General features: G+C 40.0%; 2 protein-coding genes across 4 annotated transcripts; one reads left to right on the top strand and one right to left on the bottom strand.

The window, feature by feature from the left end:
* Positions 1 to 194: 194 nt before the first annotated feature.
* On the bottom strand, positions 195 to 5356 carry LOC121891996 (zinc finger protein 16-like). Its single transcript, XM_042404728.1, has 2 exons — positions 5097 to 5356; positions 195 to 2941 (listed from the first exon to the last, which is right to left on the bottom strand). Exon 2 carries the CDS (start codon positions 2625 to 2627, stop codon positions 360 to 362), a length of 2268 nt encoding a protein of 755 aa, XP_042260662.1. The 5' UTR covers positions 2628 to 2941; positions 5097 to 5356; the 3' UTR covers positions 195 to 359.
* On the top strand, positions 4003 to 22119 carry gckr (glucokinase (hexokinase 4) regulator). 3 transcript variants are annotated; one of them, XM_042404731.1, is made up of 20 exons: positions 4003 to 4082; positions 10702 to 10866; positions 11071 to 11220; positions 11341 to 11409; positions 11501 to 11569; positions 11803 to 11876; positions 12251 to 12317; positions 12412 to 12465; positions 12558 to 12652; positions 12803 to 12908; positions 13054 to 13172; positions 15326 to 15424; positions 15898 to 15995; positions 16209 to 16285; positions 17234 to 17330; positions 17403 to 17509; positions 17604 to 17681; positions 18026 to 18166; positions 18599 to 18733; positions 18826 to 22119. In XM_042404731.1, exons 2-20 carry the CDS (start codon positions 10816 to 10818, stop codon positions 18937 to 18939), a joined length of 1800 nt encoding a protein of 599 aa, XP_042260665.1. In that variant the 5' UTR covers positions 4003 to 4082; positions 10702 to 10815; the 3' UTR covers positions 18940 to 22119. The 3 variants fall into 3 exon arrangements, with proteins under 3 accessions (XP_042260665.1, XP_042260663.1, XP_042260664.1); XM_042404729.1 differs by having other exon boundaries at positions 18023 to 18166; XM_042404730.1 differs by having other exon boundaries at positions 4008 to 4082; positions 10806 to 10866; positions 18023 to 18166.
* The last annotated feature ends 230 nt before the right edge of the window (positions 22120 to 22349 follow it).

The raw sequence follows: 22349 nt of genomic DNA, 5'->3' as shown, positions 1-22349 counted from the left end.
ACTTGAGTTTTGATGTGTTGTAGCTTAAATATAAAATACAAAAAAAATTGTGGGTTTATTTGTATTCTGGTATGTTGTCTAAAGAACAACAAAAGAGGAATTTCTAACTGTTAACTGTGTATCATTTGCACATGGTGAAATCATGTTAACAACTATTCAGGACATGCGTATAATTAAAGGCCATTAAGACTGAATGCAAGGGTGATTTTGCTTTATTTTTGTCATTTGGTAACGAATACATTAAAAAAAAAACCTGGGACAATCAGCATGTAACAGATCCCTTTTGAGTAAACTCTTTGTTTTAAAGTGTAAAAAACATGTACAAGCTATGGATAAACCAGAGTTGTGACAGTACTTTGTCATTTCAAGGGCTTCTTCCATTGTTTAGTTTTTGTCTTGTTTTTAAGTTGATGCCATATATAAGCAGAGGGTCTAAAAAACAGTTGTCCACAGTCACATGTAAAGGGTATTTTACACTTTCCCGAAGAATTGGATTTCTTCCGTGATTTTCCCTCCATGTGCTCAGCTAAGAGTTTTGCTCCTGTGAAACTCTCCCCACAGCTGACACAGATGTAGCTCATGGCCTCCGCATGCTGAACACAATGTCGCAGGAGGTGCAGCTGGTGCTTAAAGGCTCGGCCGCACTGGCACCGGTGTGATCGGTGGCCTCGGTGGAGGTAGCGGTGGCTGATGATGTAGGAGGGCTGCCGTAAGATGGCACCACACTGCCTGCAGGGGTAAGAGGCCTTGGAACGCCAGTCTGTGTTCATACGCTTCATCAAAGCCACGTTGCGGCTGTCATTCTCAAAAAGGGCCATAATGGTAGGAATTGGTGGGGAGGCAGGGTGAGCGACTGGGGTGGCTGGAGTTGAGTCAGTAGCACTGGGAGGGAGAAATAATGGCGCAGAAAGACATGAAGGCTGGTTGGTCGGCTGACCTGATCTGACAGGTGCAGCAGCAGAAGTCATGCATATCTGGGCTTGGGGTATGCTTGTGTGGGAGGACGATGTTGTATGAGAGGAAGGGCTGGACTTCACAACAGTGGACAGGGATCCAGCATAGGTTTGGCCGACAGAGAGCTTTACATTAACAACCTGTCTGACTGCATTGGGATTTTGACACGTAGCAGTGCTGTAGACCAGGACGCGCCCAGAACTACTAGTGGCTGACTGGGCAGCTGTGCTAGAGACACGTGGTAATAAAAGCTTTTTATTAGTCAGCGCAAATGGATTGGTAATAACGCGGAACTTGGAGCTTACCACCGACGCGTGAAATCTAGTGACATGATTTAACAAAGTTTTCTCACAGGTAAAAAAAGCACTGCATCTCTTACATTCTTTTGGCATCGACTCAGAGCAAAAGAAGACAAAAGGCATGTTGCGCCCCTTGGGACACTGGTGGTCATCGTACAAGTTCTCGTCAAAGAAAACCTGGCCACAGATTTCACAGGAATACAAAGACATGTAGTGTTGTTTAAGAGACGTCTCCGTTGGGAGAAGCGTCTTGCACAGTGAACACTGATATTTTATCATTATACGACTACAGTGCCGCAAATGGAGCTTAAGTGACCTAAATGGCCCTCTGCCACATGTAGAACAAACTGAACTATCAAGATTAGGGGGGGTTGTTGGGGTTATTTTAGAGAGTGGATTGTTGGAAGAGTCACTGGAACAGTTAGTTGCACTTGAATCTGAGCCACTATCTGATTCTGAATTATATTCTGGATCATCACGCACGTCTGGAGGTTTAGAGTACGTTTCATCCTCGTCGTCAGTGTCAGAGCTCGTTGAATCATCTGCCTTCTCCCATTCTAGATCATTTGGACACATGCCTGCGGGTTTAGAGTGTGGTTCATCCTCGTCGTCAGAGTCAGAGCTCGTTGAATCATCTGCCTTCGCCTGACTAGTTTCATGGGGACTTTCCATGTCAATATTTTTATCATCTTCACACACTATACACTCCATGTTATTTCGAGATGTGGCAGGCCTCATCTGGATTCTTTCTCGATGCAGCGATTCTGACTCTGAGTCACGGAGCACTGAGTCTGTGCTTTGCTGTGCAGTCACCTCATTAGCAAGGCTGTCACTGTTCTGACTCTGATATATGACTGAAGAAGTCAAAGAGGGAGCTTCTTGAAATGGCACTTCTTGAAATGTTGTGAGAAATTTTTGTCTTGTAGCACGAGCTGCCTGCACTCTGGCATGTTTGGCTCTTGTTCCTACGGGATCTTCTTCTATTTGTCTTTGTCTGCTAGCTGCCTGCACTCTAGCATGTTTGGCTCTCGTTCCTACAGGATCTTTTCTAATATTCTTTTGGTTGGTAGCAGCCTGCTCCATAGCATGTTTTCGTCTAAATGCAATTGGATCTTGCAGTAACTGCCGTCGCCTATAATTAGCCTGAGCTTCAGAATGTTTTGATTTTAGTTTTTCCCTGGCTTGTTTTCGTAAAGAATCCATGTCAAAATGGATTTGGCATGTTTTAGATTTCTGCAAGTGTATTAGCAAATTTCTACACTGCTTGTGACAGATCTTGCACACATTCTGCATACTTTCAATACACTGATCATATAGATCATCTGTTGCGTGGTCCTCTTCCTCCTTTGTTTTCTTGAGTAAATATATAGGCATTTTATATTGCTTTTGTTTGTCTCTACCAAATCAATTGTAATTTAGTGTAAGCTGTAAACTGGTGTTGGGGCTTTCTGGGCCCAAGAGTTTGAATTCAGAATCCAGAATTTCCTGATGCTTAAGGAAGGTACGTGGGGTTCAGAACTTTCTTGATTGAACCTCAAAACATGGCAGGCTATCATTTCCTGCCTCTCGGGTCTTTCAAACTGGGCAAAGATCCTCAGGAACGGGGGTCTTCAGCAGCTCATCTACATGTGGGTCAGGGTCCTGGAAAACCTTCTCACAGACGAGGTCCAACAGTTCATCCATATAATCTGTCATACAAAAAAGAAAAAGATTATGTATACTCTGTACAACAACCCAATAACTCTGTTGCAGTACATTTATTTATTTTACCTGATTTTTAGTATTTATATTGTTTTTATTATTACGTTTATTTATTATGTAAGCCAGTTAAAGACAACAATTACTTAATATATTATTTATTCGTCACCTCTATAATGGCTGTTTTCAATAAAAGCTTGTAAAGTGTTAAGTTACTGCTGATGAAAACATTTCCTGCTGCTGCTTCATATTTCCAATGACAACCTAATGGAAGTCTTGTCTTCACATTAGCTAACTAGCAGCAGGCAGGAAGTCGGTGAACGTGTTAGTGGAGACGAGCAATGTATTCGGTTACTTCATACTACCGACGAAAGCAGTATGCACTTCATACAGTTTTTCATAGCAGGCTGCAAAATTAACTTCATTGTTCACTGGCCAAATGGCTTGTGTATGTTCAAATTTTACCAGCCACTCACTAGATTATCATTGTTTTTTTGGCTGGTGAGTGACACAAATCTACCGGCCACTTGCATATTTTACCAGCATTTGGCTTGTGGCTGGTGTTAATTTTGCGCCCTGTTTCATGTCATGTCTATTGTGCATCTATTTTGGAGTGACAGGAAAAGGTTGCCTGTTTTCTCAAAATCCCCAACAGTGCTGGATTTTTCTATCTTTCGTTTATGTCCATTGCTCACTTTTTGCTCCTCTAAAGCGAGGCAAAAAGTTATGTTATGTCATGTTATGTCTTCCTATTTGGATTTGTAAATCTGAACCCATGATTTGAAAGTTTTTGTTGTTTAATAAATTCTGAATGAATGCTTTACAAATTTATACTTTGATTCTTTCATAAATTAAATAAATAAATAAGCAAGCAAGTAAGTAAATAGTTATAGTGTGCATGTTAATTATATTTTTGTCATTGTTCAGCACAGGCAATTTAGTTAGAGGCATTAAATATATGACAATTGAATAGAAAAAAAACGGCGCTTTGCAGGGGGGGGCGTTTTTCTGGCTTATTATGGTCTTTGATGATACATTAAACGTTTTCAGTCCAAAATGGCGAAGGCGTAGCTCTGCTGCTGCGCGCTGATGTTGCAATGGAACGACCAGTTGGTTTCATTTCATAACAATGTAAGTTCTATGAGTATACTGGAGATCCCGGTATTTTTGGCATTTTGCCGATTTTGCTTTTGTTTGCATATTACATACATGCTACATTTGGGCCAAATCAGTACGTACTACTAGTATAGTAACATTAGGTGGTTTCTTGTTAGTAAAAAAAAATTGTTCATGACAGCGTAATATGGTAACAAACAACAGAACAAACGGGAGCGGATCAAAAACGAAAACATGACCAAATATACTTGTTAAACAGAGAGAATGAAGTGAGAATGAGGAAGGAAGTGCCTGTCTCCAAAACAAGTCGGCGTCATACGAAAACATGACCAAATATAACTAAGTTATATCGGAATGAAAGTAAAAGATTTGTGAACCTGAAATGTTGTCCGGGATGAAATGTGTAACATGTATTGAATTAAGTGTTAAATTGAATTTAAAACTTCTCCATGCCTGAAATCAGGCATGTTGCCTGAGAACTTTAAGACAAACCAGCCTGCAGGCGGCGCTGTGCGTCACACGTCTGACAGGAAGTGAGGTCGAATCACAACATAGCGAAGATCCGCTGCAGAAGCTAACCGGCTAACAGCACAGATCAACACAAACACCGGGAGGTTCCGTTTTTCTGGAAACAAACTGCTTCTCACCAGGCTGCAGAGCACCGACTCTCCGCTGAGATGCCTGAAGGTAAGCTGCAGCCCCGCAAGTCTATTAGCGATTTATTAGATGTTAGAGACTTATTAGCACGCTAACACGCCGTTAGCCTGCTAGCCTGAGCTAGCTGTTAGCTGAAGTCAGCACAGACACAGTTCTTCTTAATCTTGACATAATATACAACATATATAGGTCTACCAGCTAATCCTAACATCAGTGATTGTCCGACCAATGAGAATTTGGTCGGACAAGAGCATATCGATCAACCGACCAGATGTTCCGGTGTCAACCTTGCAGCCGTATTGTTCATGAAAGCTAAAGCACAGTCGTGTAACATATACTTCACCATCACTGCTAATGAAGCATTTCACTTACCGTAGTGACAGACAAAACGGTCTGTTCGATGAATTCAGAAGTCTTTAGTCTTAAGATAGTAGTGTCCAAGAGCAGTAAAACATTCCTTTGTTAGTGTGCGAGCAGCCTTTAGTGTCCAAGAGTAGCAAAGAATTCAGTTCTTAGTGTGCCATAAATTAGGACTCAGCTGCAGTAAATGAGAGGAGCCGCTGTAAACGCCCCCCGAGGACGTAATAGAAAGCTATTCGCGCCGATTCATTTTGAAAGAGCAACGTCCAATGGGGAAACTCCAACACTCAGGCGACCAATGGTGTGTAACTTCATCACTCACTCACTCACTCACTCAGTCTTTTTTTGTTGTTCAACTTTATTGAGTAAATTGAATTCATACAATACATGGATTATGCCTGTTCTAGACAGTTTTTCATTATAATCATTACTGTAGGCTAAATATACATCCCAGTATAAAATAATATAAAAATAAATTAAATTGTACAACAAATAACAAAATGTAGGGAAAGGAAAGAAGAATAATGAAAACAAAAATGTTCAGGATCCGCTAAACAACTGGAGTAAATTTAAAACGTCTAAATAATCTACTAGGGGATTTGTCCAAGTGTAAACAATTATTATCCATCTCCTCAAGCATTAAAGATATGTTTGAACTCTCAATCAATTGTGGGAATCTTATCTTTAATCAGTTCAAAAAACGTTAAGAGGTCATGATCAGAGTATGACGCTCCATACAAACGACTATAGAAGGAGAAGATTTAACTAGTAATTGTTTTGGGATCAGAGCATTCTTAATTTTCAGTTAACAATGTTTTGATGGCATTTCTCTCTTGACGTTTTTTTTCTAGTTTGCTGAAATAGCAAGTGTTTTGCTCTCCTTCAATCAACTTAGCCTTTGATTGGATATAAGCACCCATAGCTTTGGGGACAAAGATGGCATCAACCTTGTAATCCCACTCCTCTGTGGGATTACTTTAATTACAGTTTGTGTTCTCCTAAATTAAATCTTTTTCCTCTTTTCTAGCCATAAGAGCTTTTTCTTTACTGAAGGATACTGAATATTTTATAACCTTATATTTAAAGAATTCCCATTTGTGTACATATAATTGAATTTCAGGGATGTTTAAAGACTCTGATGTTCTGACACTAATTTTCATCCTTCAATATATTTGAATTAAATTTCCAAAAACCTTTGTTATTTCTTCAAGTATTAATTGGTTTCTGTTCCAAATGTATTAGACTGTGTTCTGTTAAAGAGGCAATATCCATTGATAAATCAGAGACAGACTGTGATAAATTATATGAAAGTAACCAATAATCAATTATAGACTTACATGTTCTATCTGATTTAAACCAAGAGTACTGTAATACCTCTTGACTCTCCATATATCCTCTAAACTCTGTGTTACAAAAGTCCATGATGGTTTTGTTAAATTGATGTGTGTCAAACCTTGATGGGCACCTGTCCTTCTATTCATCTCGACAGAGGACTGTAATTGTAGACAGTAGAGTTCGTATAATACACCAATGAGTAGAATGAGTTTTACAAGGTCACTCTTGAATTATAATCAAGCTTTGTTTTTTACTGGAAGGAAAATAGGATACTCCTTACTCACTTAAACAATACTGCATACAGTGAATATATGTAACTATGTCTTTAAGGAAGCTGACATCCCAGGATGTGACTAACAGCAATTTACTTTTGAGGTTAACAAAAAGCAGCAGAACTAAGCAAGAAAAAAATGGAAGGAATATCGATGTCGAGTATTGGTCTCTCTTCCTTCATACAGTAAAATATAAAGTGTGTTGAGGTTACGTGCATGGTCTCTAAAGTGGTGTTACCACCAGTATCAACCTGATGTTTCCTAGCGACTTCATCTACCAGACCCAATGAGATGCATTTGATATGTAACAAACACACTTTCACGCGGGTGGAGTTGCTGCCAGTGTGTCAAAATTCGCCAACCGTTCCCAAGCAGGTCTATCTGCAGACTCACAATATCTACGTGATACACTTTACTACATGACACACCCACTTTGTTAGGTTTAGGCATGAGCAGTGAGATGGTTAGGGTTGGGATTAGGGGTTAGGGGTGTGTGTCTTGTAACATGTTGTTACAGGGACAACATCAGGGTGTGTGTCATGTAGTATAGTGAGTGTGTCAGGTAGGTCTGCCAGACTGCAGATAGACCCTTCTTACCATTCCAACGCTGCACAGCAACGGTTAACGCTAAGTTACGTAACAAGTACACCAGCGGAAAACAAAACGTAATGTGATGTACGTCCATTTTTTTAAGCCCTGGAGGATGAATTTAAATGTTACCACCAGCAGTTAAAATATCTTTAAATGTCAATGAGAGTCATTGTCACACGGTTGCTAGCTGAGATTAAATTTCTTGTTTCAGAGATATTTCAGTGCATGTTACACTATCTGTAGCTCCCTTCTGCTAACATGAACCAGCTAGCTGACCGTTGACATCTGTTGTCCTGCTGTAGTGTGTCGTTATTATGGGCGACATGTCAGAGTCCAGCCACAGTCAGCCCAGGATGTACAAACCGGGATGCAGGAGGAGGTGACGCCAGGGTGAGAGGGATGCTGGTCCTCCGGGGCAAAACCTGTCTGGACCCAGCTGCGACCAAGAATACCAACTGAGAGAACAAAGGGTAACACAAAAACCTATTCTAGTCTGCGTTGTCGGTGACTGCTGGTGTAACTTTTGCACTTTAAGTCACTTTGATTTGTCTGTTGAAGATGGGAGCAAGGATCCACCAGGCCCCCTCATACAGAAGACCCCCATCATCCTGCCAAAGCCTTCTGGGTAAAGGGTATGTTAGCTTGTCTTAGATATGAAACTCTTTTTGTAATTGTCTTTATTGAACACAAACAATAATTCAAGACACGTAGTCAAAGCTTTTACGTCTACAACAAAGGTTATATGTTTTTACTTATCTTATTATGAGAATATGAAATGCAAACAATATTCTTTGTTTCAGTTTATGAGTGTAGTTGATTGTGGAGCTGTTGTTTTTAAGGATTTAAGGATATGTTGCAGTACTTGAGGGTAGGACATAATGAAATAATTGTTAGCTGCAGCTTAAAAAGACAATGGTTTCATCAAGGTGAACAGTTGTGTTATAAATTTGCTGTGTTTTACAGGTTTCACTATGCACCTCGTATCTGGGATGGGGTTAAAAAAGTCCTCGGCCCTCTCCGAATACAGCCGCCTCCTGCGCTAACACCAGGGTTGATCTGCTTCTGTATAGCAGTGCGACCTCGCCTGTTCAAAAATCAAGCCTCATAATGAAAAATGTGGCTGTGGAAATGGAGGCTGTCGTTTGCACCCCGCAGGAGGGACGAGTGAAACTGGAAACCCGGTTGGTGGTGAAGAGAGCGGACTCTTGGAGCTCCATGTCAGATTGTTGCCTATCCCTGTCCTCAGGAAATGTGATGTTCAACAGGCACAGCTGCACCCCGTACAGCGGCGGTGAGAACGAGAGAGACCAGTTGTCTGCACATGTCTAAGCAAGATGGGATACTTTTTTTTTTCTAAGCCGTTATTGACTATGTGATGTTGTAACTACAGTTTTTTTGTAGATGGTGCAGATGTATTTCAGGAGATGCAAAAAAAATAAGACCGTAACCATAATCAGTTATTTTTTATTTTCTTGTAAGCATCTTTTAAACATACTCAGAAATAAAAGGAAACACCAGTGAAAAGATTTTGAGTGTGGTTCTTCATCAACAGGGTGTTTTTTTTTTTTATTGCACAGATTTGTTTCAGTCTTCTCTTAAAGGTCAAGTGCCCACTGGCCTACTGTAATCCTTTCACAAGTCACAACACATTACACTTTGATATTTACATTAACACTATAACTGTTAACAGGCAAAAGGAAACATTGCCACAGACAAACTGACGTGGTGTAGCTTGCAGTTCTGCTTAAAGAACAAAATGTCATAACTTGATGCTTAAACCAAACTTTTGATTTTCGACTTTTTTTGCTCCTTGTGATTTGTCAACAAGTAGGAACACTGCTGAGAATGATACGGAGGGTCTGCAGCTACTTTGAAATCTAAGGACCTTTCATGGTTTGGTTCCAAGGTCAATGTGCAGCGCTGCAGCAGAAGAAGGGTTAACTCAAGTCAAGAAGAATTTATTATTTATGAACAGCCTCTATAAAAACAGGTTGAAAACAGTGACTTCAAAGTCACAGGGTTCCTGAGAGGCAAAAGAAAGAGCTTGAACCCCTTCAACTTAGTTATGTATAAATACATTGTCATCGGTTGGTCAATGTGCTGCTGCATCATTCAGTGAGGACAGTGTGTTCAGTTTGTGAAAAATGCAGCAGGCTGACACAGAGGCTGAGGAGGAGGCTCGTTGGAGGCACATTGAAATGGTTTTTCAGATTTCTGCAAAGGCAAAACAAGCAACTTAAGTCTGAATGTACTGCAGGCTGCGTTAAAAACACACACAATGATAAACAAGAAAAAATAACTGATGATGTCCTGTGCATCTCTGCCTCTCCACCATCTGTACTGTCGGAAAAGATTATCACTCAGGTTAGTTGAGGCTCAGTTCTGACTGACCAATGAATTCCTTCAGCTGATTTGATTTTGGTTTAAATGCCTGAAAAAAGTTTTTAAGACAAGCTGACATTCCAACACAGTAAGACTGGAGCCTTAAGGGCCCCTGGGAGTTTTGGGGCTCTTAGGCAGTTTCTTGCTTTGTGTATTGTTAACCTGAAGCTGAAGATGCTTTAAAAATGGCTGACATTGGAGGAACAGGATCTCTGTAGTTAATTTCATAGCTCGTCTGAGCCTCAACTCTTTACTAATGTGACCAACTTTGCTTTAAAAGCAGACAGTTATGACACATCTGTCGGCAAAGAGCCAAGGAGGAGCTACATCTTTGACACACAACCCTACACACAGCTCTGGTGTTGCACTGACTCATTAAGAGGTTAACACATAACTGTACTTCAGATGTCAAATATTATTAATAATCAGTGAGAGCCAGTAATGAGTAGTAGAGATGCGTCACTCTACAGAGAGTCACAGGCCTTTACAGAAAATTCATTTCATGGTTTAAAAAAAAGAGAAGAGGCGACAGGAGTTGTGAAGAATGAGGGGAAGTAATATTAGTCTTTTCTTTGTTGGTGGAACATGAAGTGAAGAATGTCCTCGCCGCTGTGTCACTGACAGTAATTAGCCAGCAGTGATGAGAGACAGCAGTGGGAGTTTGGAGGAGTGAGGCACACTGCAGCAGTTTGACAGTGTCCACTGAAAGCGATGACGCGTATTACTGTAGACTCCACAATCTGCCGGGGTGTATTTATTTTCTCACTGCTGACAATCAATTGGATCTTTTGTGGACTGTAGGATTGAAAAGCGTGTTTGAAAATGTTGCATTTCACTGTTAAAGGTTTGTATTTATCGTGCACCAATGCTGCCAGAGTCTTTATTTCTCACTTGTTTCCCATGAAATAGTTGCAAAAATGACCTTTGCGATTAATCCACATGTACACTGTCACTCTGAGTTGGTGTGTGACAGAGAAATATATATTTCTTTTCTCTCTCCAGTCTCAAAGGTCCTTACGTGAACTTTGTCTCTACAGATAAAGCCGAGAACGATATGGTTTTCATTTTGAATCACTGCACCTGACAAAAAGGAAGCAGACTGCATAAAGGGACGTTTCTTGTGACAAACTGTTTTTGGCAGAAAAGGCACAATGGCGGGATCAGACTGGACTTGTGGTCTCTCCACTATGCGTGAATGGGAGGTAAGAGGAAGTTAAAGGGATATCTTCCTGAGAATTAGATGAGAAGATTGATATGGTGTTGATCTTCTTATCTAACACTCAGTAAGAAAGTCTGTAGTTTTAATTTGCATTTGACATTATTACACTGAAGCTTGTAGTGTAGATGTGTTTGAATACAGCCAACATTTTGAATTATTCTTAAAATTATTATCTTACGTTTCTCAGTCCCCAGATTATGAGCCGTCACTTCCTGTTTCTGAGAAGTCAAACCCCCTGACACGTGACATCGACAGAGCCTCAGCCAGTCATATGGTGAGGATGTTACAGGCCTGTGACGCCCAGATGTTTCAGGAAGAGGCAGGAACCACTTACCAGGTAAAGACCAGGAATCATAATATGTTGTGTCAAATGAAATACACCTAAATGTTTGATAATGAGTAGAAATCAACTTACTGGGACAAACATAAGAGAATAATCATTTGAATGTCATTTTAGAGGCTTTTGAGTGACAAAGTGGTGAAAACCATGATGGAGGTCGCTGAGAGAGTGGCGCTCATCCTCAAGGTATCCTCCCTCTGTCTGTCTGTCTGTCTGTCTGTCTGTTTGATGGTTAGCCAGGCATGAGGTGAAAGTGTGTCTTCTGTTTCTTTAACAGGATCCTCAGGACAGCCTTGTTGTACTGAGCGGATGTGGGACTTCTGGTCGACTGGCTTTCCTTATCGCGGTAAAGTCCTGAAATGCTCCCCACATGACTAAATCCACTGACACACACCAGACAGACCACAACCACTGCTCAAGTTATCTGCTCTCATAATCCACATAATCTTTCTTGAAACCCACAAAAATATCATTTCATTTTTAGCAGAGTTAATGAAATCTTGAAATCATTTGATAAAATCTCAATTGTTTTATGACTCCATGTGTTATGTATTCATGTGTGTGTGTGTGTGTTGTTAGTCAAGTTTCAACAGAGCACTGAGGCAGCCGAAGCAGAGTTCGGTCTATTCATACATCATTGCAGGAGGAGACAGGTATGTCGGGGCTGTTTTGTTACAAGGAACAAGATTACACCTCATATTATTAAAAAAACTAGCTGTAACAAGTTCTGTTATACTATGTAATCTTTGAGAGGAAATAACATAATCTTCCTCTATCAAATGAAAAGTAGAATTCCTAAACAACAAAAGTTAATGTTAATGTTTGCTAACGTTAGCTGTTGTTAGCAACTGCTAATACCAGACCAAGTAAGACTGTAAGACTGCAGCTGCACAACCTCTGAACGTATTGAAGTGAGCAATAGTATGTTTTATTGTTAATGAATTCACATTTTCATTTGTAGGAGGAAGAATGACTTATTTCTTCTTTTAGAAGTTACATGGTCTTTATTTTCTCTTATTTGCTATAGAGCTCTGCTTTCCTCTCAAGAGGCTCCTGAAGACGACGGCAAACTGGGCATGCTCAGTCTGAAGAAGGTCAGGAAGATTGTGTAAAGTTTGTGTGAATTTTGTAGTTTTTTTTAGGCAAAACTTCAGCATTTAACTACTGCATGTTTTTGATGCCCTGCAGGTCTGTGAGGGGAAGAGGCGGGTCTTGTTCATTGGCATTTCCTGTGGATTATCTGTAAGTCACTCTGATTGGTCAGAATCTGAATTCTGTGTAGGATGGGATTTTTTTTAGCTGTTTTTGAGTGTGTTTGATACCCGGTCCTGTAGGCTCCATTTGTGGCAGGTCAGCTGGACCTCTGCCTGCAGCACCCTGAGGTCTACACTCCTGTACTGGTTGGCTTCAACCCTGCACATCAGGCCAGGTGTGTGTGTATGTTCATGCACCATATCCTTAATATTGTGGCTTGTATAGAGTGATAAATAACCTGAACTGAAGGGTAATTTGGGATGAAATTTGCTTGCGGTTGAAAGAAGTTTATTTTCAACATAAAAACATGTATTTGTGTGTGTAGGGATGAGCCCATACCAGGCTGCACATTCACTTTTCACAGTGTGGTACAAAGGATGCAGGAGCTTTCCAAAAGTCAGATGGCCTTCCTCATCAACCCATCAGTTGGGGTAAGAACCTCTACACATGCTTTTCCTCTTTATCACTAACTGTTTAATTGCACTGCATTTATGTCAAGTCTCAAAACTAGAGACAAGGGAGCCATGTGTCTACACTTTGTCCAGTAACTGTCTCTGTGTGTGTGTTTGTGTTCAGCCAGAAGGCATCAGTGGCTCCTCCAGGATGAAAGGAGGCAGTGCCACTAAGATTCTCCTGGAGGTTATCATGTCCGCTGCTCATGCTGCTGCCTTCTCACACACACCCATCACACACAAGTAAGCATGGTGAAAAGCACTGAAAAGCTGTCACAGTCAGTTAATTGTAAATTAATATAATAACCCTCTGCATTTCTTTAGTTTGCTACTGTTGAAAATTCATGAAATATTTTGGTAATAGTTGAACCATCTCACAGTGTCTCATATATGACTTGAGGCTCTTAATGCTATTGAAACAGGTTACACTGTAATTTCATGATATTTAAAGGACCAGTGTGTAAGATTTAGGGGGATCGACTGACTGAAATGGAATATCATATTCATAAGTATGTGTTAATTTGTGTATAATCACCTGGAAATAAGAATCGTTGTGTTTTCATTACCTTAGAATGAGCCTTTTATATCTACATAGGGAACGGGCCCCCTTCCACGGAGCCTGCCATGTTTATGCCAACCAAACACTGGCTCTAGAGAGGGTCTTTCTTGTTTTTTGCGAGTTTCACAGCTATTGTAGATTCTCCTACATGCTAGGAAGAGGAGGGGGAGGGTATTCAGTTGATTGCAATCTGCAACCTTACCGCTAGATGCTTCTAAATCCTACACACTGGTCCTTTAAAAGAAAAGTTTGACATTTTGGGAAATAAGAAGACATGACATTAATGTTTGTACGCTAAATATAAAGCACCAGTCAGCAGGTGATTGGTTTACCTTAGCTAGCATAAAGAAATGGGCGCAGGGGGAAATAAAAAAGGGATTGAATGTACAGATTAGATATACACAGCTCACTAATGAAGATACAGTGTCTTCATTAGTGAGCTGGTAGGTATATCTTTTGACTTTGGACTGAGCCAGGCTAGCTGTGCCCCTCTGCTTCCAGTCTTTATTCTAGCTAGGCTAAGCTAACTGTCTGTGCCCTAGTTAGCGCACAAATATGGGAGCGGTATTGATCTTCACATCTAACTCTGAGGAAAGTGAGTAAGTGTTTCCCAAAATGTCAAGCTAATTCTTTTAATACTATCATATGAGTGAACAACTAAACAGAGAATAAAGATGAAAATGCACAACTGTCACACTTCTAGATCCAATTCATTTGGAGACATGAGAATATACAGTATCACATTATAAAACATAGTCGCAAATGTAGTTTGTTTTACAAATTCAGAACTATAATCTAATTGCTAGAGCTCAGACAATTAATATGTGACCTAGTATGTGTCATGTTCTGCTTCCTTCTACAATTATACTATAATGTTTTCAGATCTTCACATGTATTTGATAGACTCTAAAGTACATACAGTTCTGGTATGCAGACAGGACTCACACATCAGGACAGTAGGCTGACTAGAAGATTATAATAGCACTGTGCTTCATCTTACACAACACTGTTGGTGATCTGTCATGACCTGAAGTAACCTCATAGCACCTTCAATCTGCAGCTCTGCACCCAAAGGTTCAACATGCAGCTTCTTAAGTGCTTCTTTGTGTTGACAGCCATCAGCCTAAAAAACTTGTATCTGGTGTGGACAGGCTTTTCACATTACTAGTGATCTATGCATTCAGGAATGTCAGTGCTGTACATTCACATGAATCAATGTCTCTGCTCTCATTAATGGGAACATTCAGTACACTGCTAGTGAGAGAAGAAGGCACATGTGGCTGCACGTGCATGGCTGCATTAGATAAGACTTAGAGCTGCTCATGCACATACATCCAATGTGCATCCAAATCTGCGTGTTCACCACAGCAGTACTTTGAATAAAATCATATTTTTTTGTTTTATTCCTTTTTTTTTTTTTTTTTACAATTTATTCTAAACCTAACAGCGTCATAACCGCACCAGTGATGCCCAATCATGTGACTGTAGATGACAGTACAATGCTAGACCATGTAACATTCTTAAAACCCACACACCATTTCTTCAAATGTCCCTGTTTCCCTTTTTTCCAGCTGATAACACAAAAGCTTTTATATGTCTATAATGGCTGACTAACCTAAAGCAGTACAGAAGCTTCTTGTTTTTCTGTTGTGAAGCTGCATTTCCATTGTGTGTTGCTGACATCTAGAGGTCATTGCTTTGTTGGATACTACTGAATATATACGTATACAACATGCACTTTAGATACATCCATGACTAGTCCTCCAAACACATTGTACCTGCCTGTATGACTGAAATATTTGAAGTTATGTCCTTTGTGTTTGTTTTTTTCCAACAGGGGCATCCTGCAGCATTTGAGAGTGTATGAGAAAACTCTGGATATCACGTACTCTCAGAGTGAGGGGATAACTGGTCTGGTGGAGGCAGCTGGGCAGAGGTGAAACATCCAGTTTTACCTTTTACTTTAACCTTGGATATTTTATTTAACAAGGCAAACAGACTGCTATCTGGTTTCCTAGCTGTCAGTGAGGGAGAGACCTGACTTAATTCATAAATCATCACAAAAACATGGTGGTAAAAATGACTATTATCACCTTAAACTGAACATTTACCACGCATACTACCCTCGACAGCACACACACATTAATATCTACAGCAGCGACATTGCTCAGAAGTATATTTGTTGCAAGCTGGAACAGTCTCAGAAATTCTGCAGTGAAACCTAGAATAATGACATTTTTCCAGGTGGATTAGCAGCTGCTAAAGCTTCCAATTATTTAGTGCTACAGTGCTCATCATACAGACAGTATTGCAGCCACCTAAGATGATATAGTTGCATTTATATGTTAAATAGTAAAAACAATGACCTATTTTTAACTTACTTGTTGTTCGGTTCTGTATGTGTTTCAGTTTACGCTGTGGGAGGCGTGTGTGTTACCTGGGCTGGGGCTCTCTGGCTGTGCTGGGCCTCATCGACGCCAGTGAGTGTAACCCCACGTTCGGAGCAGGTGAGAGGAGTGTGATGTATTAGTTGTGAGCAAAACAACACAGCTTCATTTTCACCAACATTACAGTAACATGTTTTTCAGGGTGACCAGATTTCAGTGGTTAATAATCACAAATGTATTTTACCAGATTAAGAAAGTATTCTGCAAGAGCCACATCTTTTATATTTGGATGATATATATCCTTTTGTGTGTGTGTGTGTGTTTGTGTGTTAGCCTACGAAGATATTCAAGGTTTCGTGAATGGAGGATACAGAGAGCTGAACAACAATGACGGTCCGCTTACTTCACTGGTATGTGAGGGGAAATCTATGAGTCGACATATGCTGCATTTAAACAAAAGAAGCTAATTAGGATTTTTGAACAAGTCATTCTTTCAAATAGAAACACAAAGACTCGAATCTGAAACAATGCACCATTGCATAATCTTTAACAATGAAAAATCTCACATTGTTCAGCAGCTTTAACATTTCTCTGAATGTCTTTTACAGTTGTGCTGTCAGCACTAGCTGACTCAGAAACTGGAGATTTGTCTGTGCGTCTTACAGGACTCTGAAAAAAACCCTTATAAAGCCTTACAAAGTATCAAAATGTCTGAAATCCACTAAAATCCAATTAAAATGAAATAAATCCAGCTTATTTTTGTAATAACACATGTGTCTCTGCTGCGTGTGACCTGTAGATTAACCCAGAACAGGATTAGTATAAAATACATCCTACCTGCTTTATGAAACACAGTTGGACTTCATGTCTGTTTTCAATGAATCTGCTTCAGTCTTTCTTATTATACAGCTGGTTGGTCTTAGTCTCCATTGGTTTCCATTTATATCACATAATGAAAATGTGTAAATCTCTGCAACTTTACATGTACCAACACAAATACATTCTCTCTTCAAAATGAGCCGGACTAGATTCAGACCATTTTAATGTAGTGCTCTAATGGTGGACTCCACCACTGACCATGCAAATTATTATATAGAGTGGTAACTAATGACTATAGATACATTTAATGGCCATGAATAGTATTAAAAATTGGTTTCGATATGATGAAAATCTTTTCTCAAATAACCTCAAATGAAATTATTCATAACCTAATAAGAAATGACCAAAGTTAAAGTTACTTATTAAGACTTTAACAACTCTCACACATATACATACACTATCACACACAGGAATGCTACATAAGCATTTACTTTAAGGAGGTTTTCTATGACTGTCGTGTTTTTTTTTTTTTCTTCTAGGGTCCTGAGTTTTGCATAGCACATGAGGATTTTCTGCATCAAGTCCTGCCCTCTCTCAATGACCAGGACACCGTTCTACTTATCTACACACACTCAGGTGAGACAGCATTTCTTAATATTTGGATTCTGTCCAAATGTGCGTGTCTTGATGGCTTTTCTCCATCCACAGATGACGTCAGTGAAGTGGCAAAGGTGGCACGCAGAGTGAGAGAAAAGACATCCAACCTCCATGCAGTTTATCATCAGGTTGATGGAGACACTGCTGCTGCTTTACAAGTCAGTTATCTATCTATCTATCTATCTATCTATCTATCTATCTATCTATCTATCTATCTACCTAAAATAGTCCTAATTGATGTTTTTGTTGCAGGATGACATCAATAAATTGTGTTTATCCACACTAAAAATCACTTGGCCGTCACCTACTTCAAGGAGCTCACTACACATGGTACAACACACACACACACACATCGATTGAGTCCCTCACTGGAGCATGATAAATGACTGTTTTGTTTCCTATACTCTCTTTTTCTTTGTTTTCCTCCCTCCTTCAATAGTACATTCTGCAGAGCTATAAAGAAATGAACACACACGACAGAGGGAGTGTCTGTCTGTTTAAATGCTACAAGACTAATTTTGTTTTTATTGATCTTCAGTTTTTCTTATTTCTTGTGTTCTGAAGGTCTTGTTTTAGATGACAGCTTATTTTTTTTAATGTTTTCGTTGTTTCCTCTCAGTCTATCTTACGTAAATGCAGAGGATAGAAAATCAATTCTGCCTCTCTCTCAGCAGTGGGAGCTGTCCACTAAGCTGGTGCTGAACGCTGTGAGCACCGGCGCTCACGTCTTAAAGGGGAAGATTTACCAGAACCACATGATCGACGTGCAGGTCACCAACAGCAAACTCTACCGCAGAGCCACACGTTTACTCCAGGTAGATAAAATCACACTCTTAATGAAACATAAACATGATTTTAGCCACACAAGTCCTATATGCATGTGTCCTAAATATATGAATATATTTATTCATTAGAGTCTCCTGAGTTCAAACAGATTTCACCATATTCTGCACAGAGAAACACACAGAAACTAACCAGCACCAGATAAACCAGATAAAGATCTTAATTAAACAAGTAACTTCTTTGGAAAAGGTTTTCTGTCTTGAGACTGTTTCCAAGCAGTGTTACCTAAATTAAACCACGTCAACATGTACAGTACAAGCTCCTGATCTGTAGCTAAGTCTGACCTCTGACCTGGAGGGTGTGAAATTAAACTTCCTCCCACACAGACAGAAGAACTAGTAGGGTGTTACAGTAAACATTAATAGTTTTGGAGGTGAACTGAGGCAGTCTCCTCCTTCTGCCAGAAGCTGACTGGTCGTCCTGAGTCCCAATGTAAGGAAGCACTTCTGAAGGCCGTCTACCGAGTGGACAAGTTGACTGGGGTCATAACGTCCTCTGACATGACCACACACACACTCACTGCCAGAAACACAACCAAGGTAAAGAGGATAGAATGTGCATAAAGATCAAAAAGACTGAAGATAAATGAAGGAATGGATAGATGGATTATATTTTCTCTCTGTATGTCTAGGTGGTCCCTCTGGCTTTGGTCTGTTTGCTGACTAGTTGCTCTCTCATGGAGGCGGTGTCTCATTTGGAGCAACAGCCAATCGTGAGGGAGGCTGTGGAGGCATGCCTGTCATAATTTGCAAGGCATAATGTCACCGTCAGAAGGAGATGGAAACAGGCAAAGTCTGTACACACATGCAGTACATTATGCATTTAATCAAGCCCCTGTTTCCCCTCCACAGAGAGCTCAGAGTCTTAATGTCTCTTTAATGTCTCAGATAAACAGAAACTGACTATATTTAGTATTTAAGTATAGTTAGTGTAACTAATCCGAACCCTAACCCAGATGAGTCAAAGGTAAACAAAGTCTGCCGTTGTTGGCTCTTGCTTTGATTATAGGCTAATGTCTTTTACAAGCCAAAAGGTCAATAAACAACCAAACACATCATGACAGTAAGTGGCGGACTTGACACCTCAACACCAGAAAACCTGACCAGAATAACCTGCATATTATACTGTCAATCTGTGCTATAGAAAGGAAAAAGCATTTGGGAATAAGTAGTTGCAAATACAGTTATAAAAATTCAATGTAATGCACTTTTTTGGAAGTGACAAGCACAAAAGACAGTGTTGTCCTGATGTATTGACCAAAGCAGTTTTAAAACACCAATACCTGTCTGTCTGTTTACTTTTACTACTGAATAATGAACTAAGTTTTTGATTTAAAAGAAACAAAAACAAATAAACACATCATACTTCATTACTGAATTATATTAAAATGTCTAAAATTGATAATGAGCGGAGGTTTCACTGATATGTGCATTCTGTAACAGTTTTCTGAAGGTAAAGACACTACCACATTGGTCCGCGTGATGTAAGTCAACCTCAATCCCTGTGACTCAACACACACACACACTCACACAGGTACTGGATTAGTGTGACGTGTGAATGTATCTTGAGAGCAGCTGAGCAGCTTTGGAAACACCTTTGGGGCAGAGCCAAAGGCAGGTAGGGAAGCACAGAGTGTTTTTGCTCTGTGCCTCAGGAAGGTAAAGTGCACATCAGATCTGGATCAGAAAGCATTAGCACATAATTCTACTAGACTACTACCACATACTCTATATACATGTACGTAGTGACCAATTTGATTGTCAAATACAGTAGTTTAACATTAATTTAAAGTTATCATGAAGCGTCTGTTGCTCCCAATTAAAAAAAATGTGTCAGCATGTTCACACAGCAGAACAATTTGATGTAAAAACATCTTTCAGCAGCTGCAGGAAGGCTGGATAGATGACTAGCACACTCTCAACATACACATTGATTTTATGATTGGGCCAGATGGGGGGTTCATACAAATATTACACTACAACAGAGAGCCCAGGGTTAAAACTAGAGGGTTGGTTTCTCAGATTTTCACTTACCCTCAGTGGTACCTATTCATACTGATATTGTTGGTTTTATTTGCTCAGGTTTTGAGACATCTGTCACTGAGATTTCTTCTGCTGCGACAATATTTGAAGTAAATGGAATTTCATTTCTGTTAGATAATTTCCAAACTAGGCTCTCAATTTTTTTTTTAACAGGGACCGTTCAGCACTGTGAGTACCACGAATAAAGTTCCAACTGAAGTAATAATTCGACATTTCTCTCTTGCTGAGAGTTAGACGAGATGGTCGATACCACTTTCATGTCTGTATGCTCAAGCCAGCAGGTGGTTAGGAGGGGGAAACAGCTTGCCTGCCTCGGTCTGTGTTGTATCTCATTTGTTTAATCCATATACAAACAGAGATATAAAAATGGTTGTGTGGAGGAGCAGAGTTTTTAAATTTTTGGTTAGAGCCAAATGTGTAGCACAGCAAAAGTAGCTAATTAGCTTATTTGTGTCTATGAGGCAAGTAGTTGAATTAAGAATGAAAGGTTTTCCTGTGCTTCCCATTCTGTACATATTGTGTGTTGGAGTTACTGGTATGTGAATTATTAGGCTTTGGAGTGAGCCAGGCTAGTTGCTTCCAGCCTTTATGCTAAGTTAAGCAAGAGCCTGCTGGCTCTAGCACCAAAGTTAATGCACACACATCAGAATGATATTGATCTTATCTGTCTCTTAGGAAAAACGTGAGGACATGTATGTCCTTCAAAGCTTAGAGACAGATATTCAAATCCTGCGGGGGAAAAAACTAAACAAAACTACAGTATCTGATTGGCTAAGGTGAGTGAAAAATAAATATATATTTTGCAATTTAGTTGAACCAACCCTTTAGGTGTTTGATTCTTGAGTCAAAGTCAAGGCTCCATGAAACAAAAAGTCAGCCCTTGGCACTCAAGCCTAGATCAAGTTAGATCACACCACTGTGAAGTAAGATGTTGCTCAATGTTGTTCCTGCTCAGTGCCACAAAGAGAAGTCAGCAATCTAGCAACATTTTACTTTAGCACACACTGTTTCACATGGTGAAATAACATGAGTCACCACCCTGTCCACATGTCTTTATTTATATTAATATTATTACATTCATATACATTTGTTCTAGGTACATGATGTTCACTTGGTGATGTCACAGATTGATGGACAGCCAAACAGACCAATAGCAGCATAGGCACACACACACACCCCCCCTGGTACCACAAACAGGAGGCCTTAAGAGATAAAAATGTTTTGCCTCATTCACACTGACCATTTGCAGAATATCTCTGCTCTAAAGGTATAGTCAGGGATTAAGCCTCGAGCCCAGCTCACTCAGCCTTATTTAGTTTAAACAAGAGAAAATATTCCTTAGGGGTCTCAAAAAGTATATTTTCCAGCATTTTAAAGAGCAGGTTTGATCCATCCCAGCCTCTTTAACAGGCTCTCTGATTCTGCTTGAGAGCCTCTAACAGAGAGAGAAGTGAAACAAAAGACAGCCACTTAACCATGATTTCCCCCTCTGTTTCTGTTGATCTACCTTCATATAACCATGGATACAGTAAGGCATCAGTAACACGCTGGTTATGTAAACCCCACCTGAATCTACAGCATGTAACACACTTAAGAGCTCTGGAATTTAAGCAGCAGAGGAAGATATGCATCAACCTGAAATTCAGACTGGCGTTTACTGTAAATTTTTCTGTGTCAGAAACACAAGATGGCTCTTCTCACAGATACGCTCAGTGTCACAGTGGGCTCTGTTCAGGCCTGGGTTCGTGGGAAAATAAATGCATGTACAGTATATTAATCACAGTAAATGGACTAGATAAATATAATGAGGTACAGTTGCTGAAAAGAACACAAGAGTTTACCCAGAAGTATGTTTAAAGAAAAAACACATCAATAATATTCATAACCTTGCACTAAATATGAAGCTACAGCCAGGAGACGGTTAGCTTAGCTTAGCACAAAGACTGGAAGCAGAGGGAAACAACTAGCTTGGCTGTGTCTGGAGGTAACAAACTCCACCTACTAGCACCTCTAAAGCTCACTCACTAATCAACATGTTATATCTCGTTTGGCAACCTCACAGTGACGACAAAAGTCCAGGAAGTCACAACCCCTGGCTAAGATATAGTCTGGC

The sequence above is a fragment of the Thunnus maccoyii genome, chromosome 24 (assembly GCF_910596095.1).
Source record: "Thunnus maccoyii chromosome 24, fThuMac1.1, whole genome shotgun sequence".
NCBI classification, from domain to species: Eukaryota; Metazoa; Chordata; class Actinopteri; order Scombriformes; family Scombridae; genus Thunnus; species Thunnus maccoyii.
This window is presented reverse-complemented; position numbering and strand designations above follow the sequence as displayed.